Source organism: Bison bison, unplaced genomic scaffold (assembly GCF_000754665.1).
Source record: "Bison bison bison isolate TAMUID 2011002044 unplaced genomic scaffold, Bison_UMD1.0 scf7180017864266, whole genome shotgun sequence".
Classification (NCBI taxonomy): domain Eukaryota; kingdom Metazoa; phylum Chordata; class Mammalia; order Artiodactyla; family Bovidae; genus Bison; species Bison bison.
In genome coordinates, this window is record NW_011494838.1 from 2,758,261 (window position 1) to 2,771,632 (window position 13,372).

General features: G+C 54.4%; 1 protein-coding gene across 4 annotated transcripts in view; it reads left to right on the forward strand.

The window, feature by feature from the left end:
* Positions 1-13,372, forward strand: part of TRAF1 (TNF receptor-associated factor 1) — a 23,463-nt gene that overhangs the window by 534 nt on the left and 9,557 nt on the right. Inside the window, exons 1-3 of one of the 4 annotated variants that reach the window (XM_010848418.1) lie at positions 2,153-2,478; positions 3,184-3,589; positions 5,762-5,846. In XM_010848418.1, the coding sequence (XP_010846720.1) occupies positions 3,450-3,589; positions 5,762-5,846 (225 nt within the window). In that variant the 5' untranslated portion in view covers positions 2,153-2,478; positions 3,184-3,449. The other 3 variants (XM_010848417.1, XM_010848416.1, XM_010848419.1) reach the window with 3 other exon arrangements.

A 13,372-nucleotide genomic window follows, 5' to 3' on the forward strand; every position in this document is an offset into this window, starting at 1 on the left:
GGGTGCAGCGCACCCCGCCCCCCGCCTGCCCCGGGACTCCGGGGACCCCCGCTCCCCGTTGGGCTCCCCAGGTGCTAGCCTCCCCGCGCCTCTGGGACCTGGAGTCCGGGCTGCCGAGCCCTGCCCCGGACTCGCTGCCCCCTGCCCTTCCCCGGCGGCCGCGCTGCGGTCGCTCATCCTTGACTAGCCCGGGCCCGGCTCTGCTCGCAGCGCTGCGCGCGCATCTGGAGATGCGGCGGGGGGTGACGGCCGCCCTCGGGGGGACGCACGAACCGGGCTGGGAGCTCGAACAGGCCCTCTGGCCTCACGGAGCCAGGAGGCGGGGGACTGGGCTCCGGTGGCGGGGTGCGGTGGGATCGCAGAGCCAGGAGTCCACCCATCCCTGGGGCAGCCCACGGGGACTCCCGGGGGGAAGTGGTCTGGTCCAGCTGCGGCCCGAGAGACGCAGGGAAGGCCGGGCAGACGCGAGTGCGCGGCGCCGAGAATCCTCGGAAGAGAAAGGGGTCAAGGAGAAGTGCGAGGGTGGGGGTGGGGAGCCCCAGCAGGGAAGGGAATGAGGAGGCGCCCGGAGGCGTGGCATGGGCTGGCCACAGGGCCAGGTGGATAGAAACTGGGGCAAGCCGCGGGCCTGGGGCAGCCTCGACTGGAGTGAGGAAGCGGAGCGCCTTTGTAGACAGTGTGTTCTAAAAGTTCTGTTCAACTGAGGAGAGCGTGTAGATAGATGCTGGAGAGGAATGTGTAATGCGTTTTAAAGCACCGCGTGTGGTTAGAACACAGGGATCCGGAGTCCCCATTCAGTATCTGTGAGCCCTTAGGCAAGTCACTGAACTTCTTAGAGCCTCAGTAAAATGGGGTTGAAGATGACAATACCTGCCTCCTAGGGTTCCCGTGAAGATGAGATGAGATGTGCCTGTAAAAGCACTTAACACGGCACCTGCTACTTTTCGCTTTTAATCATTAGAGCAGCTTGGGCACATGTCGAGGCTGATAGGAAGGAGCTGGGAGGCGGTGAAGGCAGAGGAGAGAGAACGGGACCCAAGAACTTGGACAGAGAGAGAAATCTGGGATGCCGAACCAAGGGAAGGAGGGAACAGTTGGGGATGCAGAAAAGTTGGCAGGTTTGGGGTGTATGGTTAAGTGAGTGGCTTTTGGACAGTCTCCATGAAGCAACCTTCAGAATCATTTGCTGAAAGGGCCAGGCCAGGGCTGGCCCGGGTGAAGCTGGAGAACCTGATTTCCACTGCAGCAGTAGCGTAGGATGTCGTGCCCTTTTTGCCAGCAACCCCTGGCAGACTCAGCATCGTTCCAGGGAAGGTGGGCAGTTGAATTTACTAGACTCAGAGGATAACATCTGACCTACCTTGCCCACTTGTGAGGCTCCACTAAAGTTAATGAATGTGAAAACACTATAAGCATAATTTACCATTTTAATCTTTTTTCCTGATCTTGAGGAGCTGGAAGGGCTGTGCCATCAATATCAAAGCCTTCTGAGCACTTCACTTGGGCTGTGCACCATGCCACACTTTCACCCACAGTCTCATCTGGTTATTACGACAGTCAGGTGAGGCAGGTATTAATATTATCCCCATTTTGCAGATGCAAAAACTGAGATGCAGAGAAGTTACTGACCTTGCCCCAGGACCCAGAGCTAGTGAGTGATGAACTCAGGACCCCAACTCAAAGCCCATGATTTGAAACTGCTGTGAAAGTTCGCATTACCCGTAACGGCAGCCCAGCAGGACAGAAAGATGTGGAGGGGTTGATTGCCTTTTCCATTTGTGCTGTGCTCAGTCGCTTGATAGTGATAGTGAAGTCGCTCAGTCGTGTCCGACTCTTTGCTACCCCATGGACAGCAGCCAACCAAGCTCCTCCATCCATGGGATTTTCCAGGCAAGAATACTGGAGTGGGTTGCCATTTCCTTCTCCAGGGGATCTTTCCGACCCAGGGATCGAACCCAAGTCTCCCGCGTTGTAGGCAGACGTTTTACCGTCTGAGCCACCAGGGAAGGCCGTGTCCAACTCTTTGTGACCCCATGGACTGCAGGCCACCAGGCTCCTCTGTCCATGGGGATTCTCCCAGGCAAGAATGCTGGAGTAGGTTGCCGTGCCCTCCTCCAGGGGATCCTCCCAACCCAGGGATCCAACCCAGGGATCCAACCCAGGTCTCCCATATTGCAGGTGGATTCTTAACCATCTGAGCCTCCAGGGAAGCCCGTCTTTTCCACTTGATAGAAAACAGAGGCTAGCAGCTTGGCCCTCCGTCCTGGGCTCTGCAGGCTCCACGCTGCCTTGCTGTCTCCTCTCGAGCGGGAGAAGGAGCACAGAGCTTGGAGCCACACAGACCTGGCACGAGTCGCGCTCTGCCACCGGCTGCTGTGTGACTCCAGACCAGGCTTCTCTGTGCCTCTGTGCACCTGCGGAATTCCCAGCAGCTTGCTCTAAGGAATAGGAAGGAAAACGTTGCCCGGGGCACAGGAGGTATGCCAGGAGCCATGCTTCCCACACTGCCGTGGGTCTGCCTCCCACTGGGCTGCTGAGACCAAGTCTCCGTGACCTTGTATTTATTTAGACCTTTGTTCTCCTCAGTGCCAGGAAGTGGTGGTGGCTGACCCGAGTCTGTGGCCACCTATGATTTCCTTAGTGGGGCCGTGGGGGTAGGGCCCTGAGCAGTCCATGGTGTCATCACCGTGCTGATAAAGAATGCCCTGGGCAGGGCTGGGCCATCAGGGGCCTTCCTGCTGCCCCTGGTTACCTTGGCCATGGGGTCCTGGAATTTTAGTGCCCACAGAAGGCTTGGAGACGCCCTGTTGCAATTCCTTTTTTAGTTTTTTACAGATGGGGTAACTGAGACCCACTGTGAGGAAGTGAGTTTCACCTCTGGATGAGGCAGAGCTCGTATGCAGGGAACTTTCATTTTTGGACCTGCCTCCAGAACCCTGGGGATTTCCACTGGAGTGGTGATCACCCCCACTGAGAATCCCAGACTGCTTGGAGGGCCCAGGGAACACAGACAAGTCAGGGACTGGAGCTCTCTCTGCCCCTGTCCCTGGGGAGGAAGTGGAGGAAGCCAGTGGCAGCCTGAGGTCCCCCGACAGGGGAAACTCTGAACTGCCGTCCCTGAAAGTCCGTGACGTGGTTCTTCTCTCCGTCTGACTTGCTCTTCACCTCCCTCTCACTCGAAAGAATGACTGGACACTCCTGAAGCCTGCAGTTACCATCCAGGGGATTTTTTGCACCACCAAGGGTAATTCCTGTCTCTTCCCTGCTGTGACTCAGCTGTGACGTCAAACCATACAAGCCAGCGAGAAGATAAAGGCATCAGCCGCCCGCATATCAGAGCCGGTGGCCCAGCAGAGAGCACTTCTCCAGCACAGACTTCGCAGGGCTGGGCCCCTGCCCCGAGGAGCTTTGACTAGGCCCTGCACCCCCGGCCCGCCTGGGACCCCGGGATGGCCTCTGGCTCAGCCAGCAGCCCCCGCCCGGCCCCCGATGAGAACGAGTTCCCCTTTGGGTGCCCCCCCACCGCCTGCCAGGACCCCCCAGAGCCCGGGCCTCTCTGCTGCACCGTCTGTCTCTCTGAGAAAGTGAGGTGAGGGGTCGGAGGAGAAGGGGCGGGTGGGGAGGAGGCGCCAGGGAGGGACTCCTGATGGGAGGCGAGGGCGAGCGGACCCCTGGCTCTCAGGCAGGTGACTGCATCTCTCTGGCCTCGGCTTCCCCGATACCACCCCATCTGACTTCTGGTGGAAGGAGAAGGGGCCACAGAAAGCCCTCAGCTCCCTCTGCTGAAGGCCGTCAAGGGTGGCAGAGCCTCTGAGCCCAGCTGGGCTACTTACTTACTATATGGCCTGTGCGCATGGCTTAATGTCCCAAAACCTCAGCCCCCTTGTCAATAAAATGCCCGTAAAGTGATTTTCTACCTCCTAGGATTGTTACAAGGCCCAATCAGTAACATTTCAAAAGATTCTTATGATAGGGAATTTATCTATAAACTCCTGGGTAAATGACAAACCGCTGGACAGATGTGTCTCCTTCCACAGTATCACCCGTCACCTCGGACTGTGCTGAGAAGTCTTCCAAAGGGGACAGAAGTATCTAGTACACTATTGTATGTTCATGTATTACAGATTTATATATGTGTATATTGGCTTCGTTCAGTTGCTAAGTCATGTCCAACTCTTTGCGACCCCATGGACTGCACCATGCCGGGCTTCCCTGTCCTTCACCATCTCCTATATATTTGTACGTAAATGTCTTTATATTTTATATTGTATCCAAATACCTTTATATTTCCCTGGTGGTTCAAATGGTAAAGAATCTACCTGCAGTGCAGGAGACCTGGGTTCGATCCCTAGGTCAGGAAGATCTCTTGGAGAACGGAATGGTGACTCACTCCAATATTCTTGCCTGGAGAATCCCATGGACGGAGGAGCCTGGTGGGCTATGGTCATGGGGTTGCAATGAGAGTCAGATGCAATTGAGCAGTGAACGCATCTTTATATATAATACATGCATTTGGCGTATGTATAAAAATATACAATATACACCATATATATTAAAATGTGTATATTATAAATAATTCAAAGAGGTGCGACATCAATATGATCATCAGTATCCCACCTTATTATGCAACTGTTATGTACCAGCTGTGTGCCAAACACTCCTCAGAAGAGCCTTGGAAAGGTGGACACTGTTATAAGAGGACAGCAAGGCCTAATGGAGAGATGAGGTCAGTTTCCTGGCAGAGGTATTCTTAAACGGCCATGCGCCCCCAGCGTGACCTTTGCTGGGGACTTTACAGGTTAGGGAGGTGGGAAACTTCTGAGGCAAACTTGAGAAGTTCAAATGCTTTGACAAAGGAGAAGGCTAAGAGAAAGACAAGAGAGGTGGTGATGCTGGTAAGGGCAGATGGGGCGGGGAGCAGAGCTTGACTGGTCTTACCATCCTGGGCTCGTCTCAGGCTTTGGCAGTGGGTCTCTTGGTTTCCTTCCCTTTTCTTCCAAAACGTGGTGGGGCGGGGAAGGGTTCCAGGTCTGCCCTGCATCTCTCTACCTCGGGCCACCCCTACGTCCTCTGAGGCCTCGTTCTCCTCCCTGTGAAATGGGCCTGACCGGGGGCGCTCGCTGGGCAGCAGATCACTTCACAAAAGCATGTAAGCCCGTGTGTCATTGCGTTCAGCATCTGACACCCACTCCTGGGTAGGAATCCCAGGCTGGGCATTCTCGGAGGCCCCTTCTTATTCTGAAAGGCCGGAGTCATCTGTAATTACTAAAAATAAGAGACCAGAATAAAATAGAGGAACCTGCAAAGAACTTATATAGTACACACCCACAATCCCTTAACCGAACCCCTGGGCTCAGATGTATTGAAGAAAAAAACGAGGAAGTTTTTCAGATTTTTGAAAAGCCAGTCAGTACATTACTCTGCCACTCTCCCGGCAGGGACTGGGGACATGCCTTATGTTCAAGCACCAAGCTGTGATACTTCTGCAAATGTAAATATTCATACTAAGTGGGATAAGAAGGGCTTTAACAGCCTAGTCAGTTCAAATCAGGTTCGGCTGCCAGAGAAGCTCACTGCAAGCTATGGGAAGACTTTGGGTGCCCAGTGTTTTTGAGGTGTGGGAATGGTGGGTCTGGGATGGAGCTATATGCTCATGGGTATCAGCTGCCATGCTGGGCAAGGCCTGGGGCTCTGGGGATGGAGGTTGGTGTCATGGAGTCTTGAAGGCTTTGCTCAGTGGCATTCGTTCTCGTGTTCCCAGGAATGACGAGGATCGGATCTGTCCCAAATGCAAAGGGGATGACACCCCATCTGAAAGTCCAGGAAGCCTTCTGTCTCAGGAGAAGGTAAGCTGGTGCTGCCGGGAAAGATTGTCCATTGTCTGCGCTGGCAGGCACCTCCCTGCTTGTCCTGAGTCTAGACTGTTCACAGCGGGAAAGCCCCTTGTCCCACGCCTCCTGGCTGACCCACAGGTTCAGGGTGAGAGTGGGAGTCTGTTCGGGGATCCACACACCACGGCCTTCGGGCCCAGCCCGGCCTGCCCCCTGTTTGTACACAGTCACGGGCTGAGAATGGTTTTTACACGTAAAGGGTTTTCAAAAGTCAACAGGGGAATGAGATTTTGTGACGCATGAAAATGATCCAGCCTTCAAGCTTCCAGATCCCTAAATAGAGTTGGATTGGGTCACAGCCACAGCTCAGTCATGTATGTCTTGTGGCCGCTTTGGCCCTGAGAAGGCAGAGGTGAATAGTTGTAACAGAGGCCTTCCAGCCCCCAAATATTCACTCTCTGGCTCTTTCCGGAAAGAGTTTGCCAACTCTTGGTGCAGACAGCTCTTTCTGACCCTGTTTGCTCTCTGACAGAGTCAGGCCAGCCTCAGCTCACTACTCCGGCTTCCCCAAGCTGTGTGGAAAGAGTAAGAGGGGCCAAAGAGACATCCTCAGGCACCATTTTAGAACCCCGACCCTTCTGAGCTGGAAAGACCCTTGCGGGTCATCTGTCCAGCCCAGAGGTGCCCACATGGCAACCCACCCTGGTTCATTCCCAAACCAGTTCATGACAAAAAAGGTAAAAAAAGAAAAAAGAAAGAAAATTGCCATGACTTTTTCTTACAAAACTAAGTTCTTTGCATTTATAGAATCACCCTTTACTCTGAGACGATGCCCTTCCTGTGCTTGTCTTTGTATAAAGGAAATGATCGTGACAGATGATGGAATTGGGGGTAAAGCCTTTTTTGGGGTAAAATTAAAAAGCGGCAATCTTTATGTTGATCTCCTAATTTAAAAAGCAAACAAAACTGGTACTGGTCTGTGAATCCAGAGCTTTTAACCCCGGCTCTAAATCTAACCCCCTTTTCTTACATGTGGGGCCCCGACACCCACTGGGGATTCTCATTGCAAAGCTCCCTGGTGACCAAGGTCTCACCAGCCCAGCCACCCGAGCTGTCCACACTGCCAGGCACCCGGCTCCTTTGGACCAAAGCTCTTCCCTTGGCCAAACTGTGGCCCTGGGTGGGGGTAGGGGGCATCAGGAGCCTGGTGTCAAGGATGGCTATATAATTCAGCGCACGGCTGAGATGGCTCCTGTTTGTCTCCCTGTGAAATGAAGACGCTGCCTTGGACACGGCCTTTTCAGTGCTCGCGATGTCCCACTGCCAGTCACTGGCTGGCGGGGCGCTCTCCCTCCTGCTGTCCAGGTCTCCATGCCTCCTTCCCCCTTCCCCGCTCCGGCCCCCTCTCCTCCAGAAAGTTGGGGGGACGCCTGTCCCACCAGGGCTGGTTTTGAGGGCTTTCCTCTCTTCTCTTCAGCAGCCCTCTGCCCCACAGACCCTCAAGGGAATCACAGTAAGGATCTAATGCATTTTCCCGGAACTTTATTCTCTACCACTGGTGAGAGCTGATAGGATTAACACCCCTGGAATAACTTCCCAAACCTCCCTCTAGGGCATCTTTGTGCTCAGTGGGCCTCCACCCTTTGTGCTGCACCCTCCAAAGGCAACTACCTGCCTGAAGGCATCAGGACGATTGTTTCTGGTTTGCTTTAGTCTTGCCTCTTAATGGAATGAATCCAGATTCATTGTGTAAATCCTAGCTAACAAAAAGCAGAGATATTTTAATATCTCCCAATTCAGTAGTTCTAATTTTTTCATCCTTGTTAGTGTGAAATCAGATGGAAGTAGAAGGGGAGCCTGGACCCCTGGCCCTGCGGTCACCCCTCTTCCTTCTCCTGCCCCAGCCCCCGGAGACTGTGGATTCCTAGGGCCCTGCAGGGTGCAGTGTGGAACCTGATGCCTTTGACCCAGTGGAGTGGCTCCACTGACGGAATTACAGGCTCTCAGCAGGCTACAGCGCAGGGGGTGGGGGGTGCACCCCGTGGAAAGCTGGGGGGCGGCGTGAGCCAGTGGTCTGACACCTGCACAAAGCCACAGTGGAAAGACCAGGGACTCCGCCAGCTCCTGGCCCGATGGGAACTTTGGGGGGACTTTTGACCAAAGGAAAGCAGCGGATGATAAAGCAACACTTTGCACACGTGTCTGAGGAAACCTGGGAGTGGAGGTGGGTGGGGCGGAGGGGCGGGGCCGGAAGCCGGCTGAGCTGAGCCCTCTCTGCGCTCCTCAGTCTGTCCTCCTCCTCCGGCTTTGTTAAGGGTCACGTCCCTTCGAGAAGCGCTCAGAGCCCTGGACTGATTAGCTCCTGTAAGAAGCAGACGTTAAAGGATGGTTGTTGAGCCAGTTAGAGACTTGGTTCTGGCTGGAATGACCTTCCTCCAGGAGTGACCGTGGAGTCGGGACTGCCTGGCGGGACAGCCTGGGAAATAGCAATCAGTCCTGGCTGCGGGAGACCCTGGGGACGGGATTGCTGCTCTTGTCTCTTCCCTCTGAGGCCACTCGAAAAGATCGAAAGCAGGCTGGCCTCTGCTGCCAGTGGCTTACAAGAATGCCTCAAATTATCCTAGAATCTGAGAACCATCAGAGATCGAGCCGTCTAGTCCCATTTCCGTTCTGTACTGGATTCCTGCCAAGTGGCTTGGTGTCCCTGCAGTGACGGGCAGCTCATCGCTGCACAAAAGCACCGTGTCCACCGTGAAGAACTAACTGCCGTGCATTTTCTTCTCCCTTTGTACTGAGCTGACGTGTCTCCCTCGGGGCCGCAAAAGGCAAGGCGTCAGTCTCCTGCGCCCCGAGGCCGTCCTGCGTCTGTGTGAGGACGCTGACTGCTTCCCTCTCGAATCCGTCTTCGGCCTCCATGCTGATTGTGTCTGTTGAAATCCAGCCCCTGGAAATGAGGCCCCTCACACTTCTGAGCTTGGCAGTTGCATCTGTGACCTCATCTGTCCCATGACATCCTACGTCATGGGCTGTGGCGATACCAATGGGTGACATATGGAGGCTCAGGGAAGAGGCGTGCCTGCACCAGTCTTAGCGCAAAGGGGAAGCAGAGCCAGCCTCCTTCTTCCTGCCCCCGGGCCTCCTGGCACCTCTCTACTGCCTCCAGAGGGGGGATCACCCCAAGTGTTTTGTTTACACAGGTTTAAATACCTAGTCAGTCTTAAGTGCTGGAATCCAGCAAGTACTGGGAAAACAGGAATGGGCAAGACTCCTTTCAACCAGGAGAATCAAGCAGGACTTCCTGGAGGAGGTGGCAGTTGAGCCAAGCAGAGGTTGCCAGAAAGGAAACTGGCTCAGATGCAGAGGAGGGCAGGACCTGGCGGGTGGACCGGGCCCACCCTGTCCTGGTAGAAAGCCTCTCCCTCAGCGCTAGCTGAGATGTAAGCAAAAACACCCCGTCCAGCCCTCAAAGACCTTGGCCAGCCTCTGTGCCCAGCACAGCAGTGTGGGCAGTGCCCGGCACATTGCAGGCCCTCTCTTCCATGCGGTGGCTTCACGGAGGTTTCTCTCGTGCCCCCAGTATCCTCTTAACACCCACATTATCAGAGGCCCCCGGGTCCTCAAGTGGAGGCCCCCCAACAGCCCTCTGCTGACCCCGTCCCAAGGGGCCTGGGTCAGTAGGCAGCCGGGAACACCACGCCCCCTGACTTCTCGGACGTGGACAGAAGGACAAGTGTTCGCTCAGGGCTGGGATTGTGTTTTCTCTGTTTCCTCCTCAGAGGAAATTCCACCGCAAGTTTTATTTTTAGCGGTTTGCCAGCCATGAGGCCGCTCACACAGGGGCCGCTTGTGGCACAGGCTTGGCCCAGGACGGATGCCCTCTTCTTCCTCCGTGGCCCCAGCCCGCTTGCCTCTCTAGTGCCCTGGGTGCCCTGCCTTCAGATGAGCTACCCCTCTTTCCCCAGTGGGGAGGAAGGGCCCTGGACGTGGATCCCAGGCGCCTGGCCTCCACCACAGCTTTGCCCCAAACTTGCATCGTCTCCTGTAAGTCAGCAGCCTTCCCTGAGCTTCAGTTTCGTCACCTCCGTGAAGAGAAGCAGAACTTCAGAGCCCCGACCTCCTCTGGGTGGTCCTGGGAGGCCCAGCAGGGCTGTGCTCACACGGGGGTGGAGAAAGCCGCGGCCCCGGAAGGGCTCGTGCCTGCGGGACACTGGGCCCCTCTCTAGTACAAGCTCCGCATGACCCAGGCTGAGCCACTCGCCCAGGTCTCCCAGGTGTACTGAGGTGAAACCAACTCCACCCTGCCTGCCTTGAAGGATGACTGCAGGGATCCTAGGAGGTGGCTTGCAAAAATGCTTTGGTTCTCTAGAAATACACGTGCATGTAGGGATGCTCCTCGCCTCGACCAGCCCCTGAGAAATCCAATGGGGAAACAGGGTTTTACAGAATTCCTGCAACTTTGAGGTGTGAAGATTAAACAGGTGCGTGTGTGACAGCCATGAAGGGGGAGGAGAAAGATGTCCCACGGGCAGTGCTTCATCCACACGAATAATTATCCTAATAGCAGGTCTGCCCCTGCTCATCAGGGCTAAACCAAGTATGTGTCAGGCAGAATGATGCTCCCCAGAGCTGTCCACGTGTTAATCCCGGGAACCTGTGAATACGTTGGCTTCTGTGACTATTAGTCTGCTCGGGCTGCCGTGACAAAGGACCACAGGCTGGGTGGTGGGAACAGTAGAGATGGATTTCTTTGAAGTTCTGGAGGCAAGAAGTTCAGGCAGGGTCAGCTTCTCCTGAGGCCTCTCTCCTTGGCTTGTGGATGCCGTCTTCTCCCAGCATCTTCGCATCCTCTTCCCTCTGAATGTCTGTGTCCTCGCTTCCTCTTCTTATAAGGACACCAGTCACACTGGAGCAGGGCCCATCCTAATGACCTCATTCTAACTTAATCACCTCGTTAAAGACCATGTCTCCAGGGACTTCCCAGGTGGTCCAGTGGTTAAGACTCTGAGCTTCAAATGCAGGAGGCACAGGTTCAATCCCTGGGTTGGGAAGATCCCCCGGAGGAGGGCATGGCAACCCACTCCAGCATTCTTGCCTAGAGAATCCTGTGGTCAGAGGAGCCTGGGGGGCTGCAGTTCATAGGGTCACAAACAGACAGACACTGCTGAAGCCACTTAGTACGCACAGACGCTGCTCAGCCCATGGCAATGGCAAAAGGGTCTTTGTACTTTGCAGACGTTACTAAGTTAAGGATCTTGTGATGGGGAGATGACTCGGTTATTTGGTGAGCTCACTGTAATCACAATGGTCCTCAAAAGAGGAAGACAAGAGAGGCAGAATCAGAGGGAAGCTGGAAGATGCTCTGCTGCTGCCTCTGACTCTGGAGGGAGGGACCATGAGCCAAGGAGTGCAGGCAGCCTCTGGAAGCTGGAAGAGATCAGAAAACAGGTTCTCCCCTCTGGTCTCCAGAAGGAACACAGTCCTGCTGACACCTTGATGTTAGCACTTATGATTTCCAGAACCGTAAGATAATAAATGTGGGCTGTTTAAGCCATTAAATTTGTGGTATGTTATTATAACAGAATAGGTCACTCGTATCAGAATTTATGTGTATTGTGGCATTTAATCCTCACCATAACTCCATGGGGTGGGGGGGTTCTATTATTATCTCCATTTTCCAGATTGGGAAACTGAGACGTGGGGGAGTTAATAAGTCCCCCAGGACCACACAGCTAAGTGTGTGAACTGACAGAAACGTGCTTTGCACCCCAACGAGGCGGCTCCAGAGCCACCCCCTGTAGGCACCCCAGGGAGCGAGAGGCAGTGGCTGGCGGTGGCAGTCTGGCCGGCCCCCAGCAGCCTCTGCTCTGCCTGCATGAGCGGCCGGCCCCAGGCTCCTCTGCCACACGTGGTAACCAGGATGCCTGCTGCGCGCACGCAGCGCTTGCCGGTCCGCCTGGGCTCTCATGCACAGCACAACGCCATGAGGCTCAGCTGCCAGAGGGACGCCTGCCTCCACCCGTGTGCGACTCTGGGACCACACCATCAGTCTTCTCACTTGCACCTTCTTACCTCCCTCTGCCTCTCACTTCGAGCCGCAGAGGATTCGAATCGCGGGCTTGGAGGCAGTTTCAGGGCCTGAGCAGTCACCCCTCATCCATCACCAGGTCCCCATCGGCCTCGGGTCTTCTGCCCTCCCTGCACATCAGGAAGCTACCTGCTGGGAGAAGCTGCATCGCGGGGTACTTTGCGGAGCCCGCCTGGTCTCCCTGCCAAGGCTGCCTCCCTCCCAGAAAACATCTGTTTTCTGTTCCTTGTTGGGAACATCTTGTGCCCGAAGCCTGAGGCAGTGGGGCCCCGTGGGGCGGCCCTCTGCTGGGCTGTGCTCTGTGTTCCAGTCAACTGCCTCGTGAAACCCACAGCTCTCTCTTGTTTAACTTGTACGGAAGGACGACTAGTATGACTTTATATTTGCCCAAAGACTTCTGTCATCCCGTCCAGATCTCCCCTCACATCGCCCCGTGAGCTTATTAAAAACAGCAACAAAGCTCTTGGAAAGTCAGTATATTATTTATGTGTAATAAAATTCACTCATTTTAAGTGTACAGATCGATGGATGCCGGTAAATACCTGCAATCATGTGACCTGCAATTAAGAACGTGAGTGCTTCTGCACCAGATAAAACTTTCTTGCGCCCCTGGCTAGTCAGCCTCCCCCAGCTGCAGCCCCAGGCAGCCACCGATCTGCTTTCTGTTTACGGTTTTGCCTTTTCTAGAATCTCATGAGAATGAAATCCTAGGGACTTCCCTGGCAGTCCAGTGGTTCAGACTCCGCACTTTCAAAGCAGTGGGCACAGGTTTGATCCCTGGTCAGGCATCTGAGATCCCACATGCTGCATGGTGAAGCCAAAACAATTTTTTTTTATTATCAGAAGAAAAAATTAACTTGGAATAGAATTCTAGTATGCGGTCTTCCCTGTTTGACTCTTCATTCAGCAGAATGTTTTGAGGTCGCTCTGTTACTGCACACGTTAGTAATTTAGTCCATCCAGTTGCTGAGTGGTGAGTGTCCTTGGGTATGAACACCCCACACTTTGTTCACCCATCTACCAGCAGATGAAAACTCGGACAGCCTCCAGTGTGGGCCTGTTACGAGTAAAGCTGTGGAACGTTTACATAACACATGGAAACATTTTCAGTTTCTCCTGGGTAAATCCCTAGGAGTGGAATGTGTGGGTTATCTGCTAGCTTGGTAAGCATGATCTGTAGGTTCCTTTATGATTTAACTTTATGAGATGATGCCATAGTTTGTCCCAAAGCAGCTGCACCGTTTTGCATTCCCACTCAGTTCAGTTCAGTCGCTCAGTTGTGTCCGACTCTTTGCGACCCCATGAATCACAGCACGCCAGGCCTCCCTGTCCATCACCAACTCCCAGAGTTCACTCAGACTCACGTCCATCGAGTCAGTGATGCCATCCAGCCATCTCATCCTCTGTCATCCCCTTCTTCTCCTGCCCCCAATCCCTCCCAGCATCAGAGTCTTTT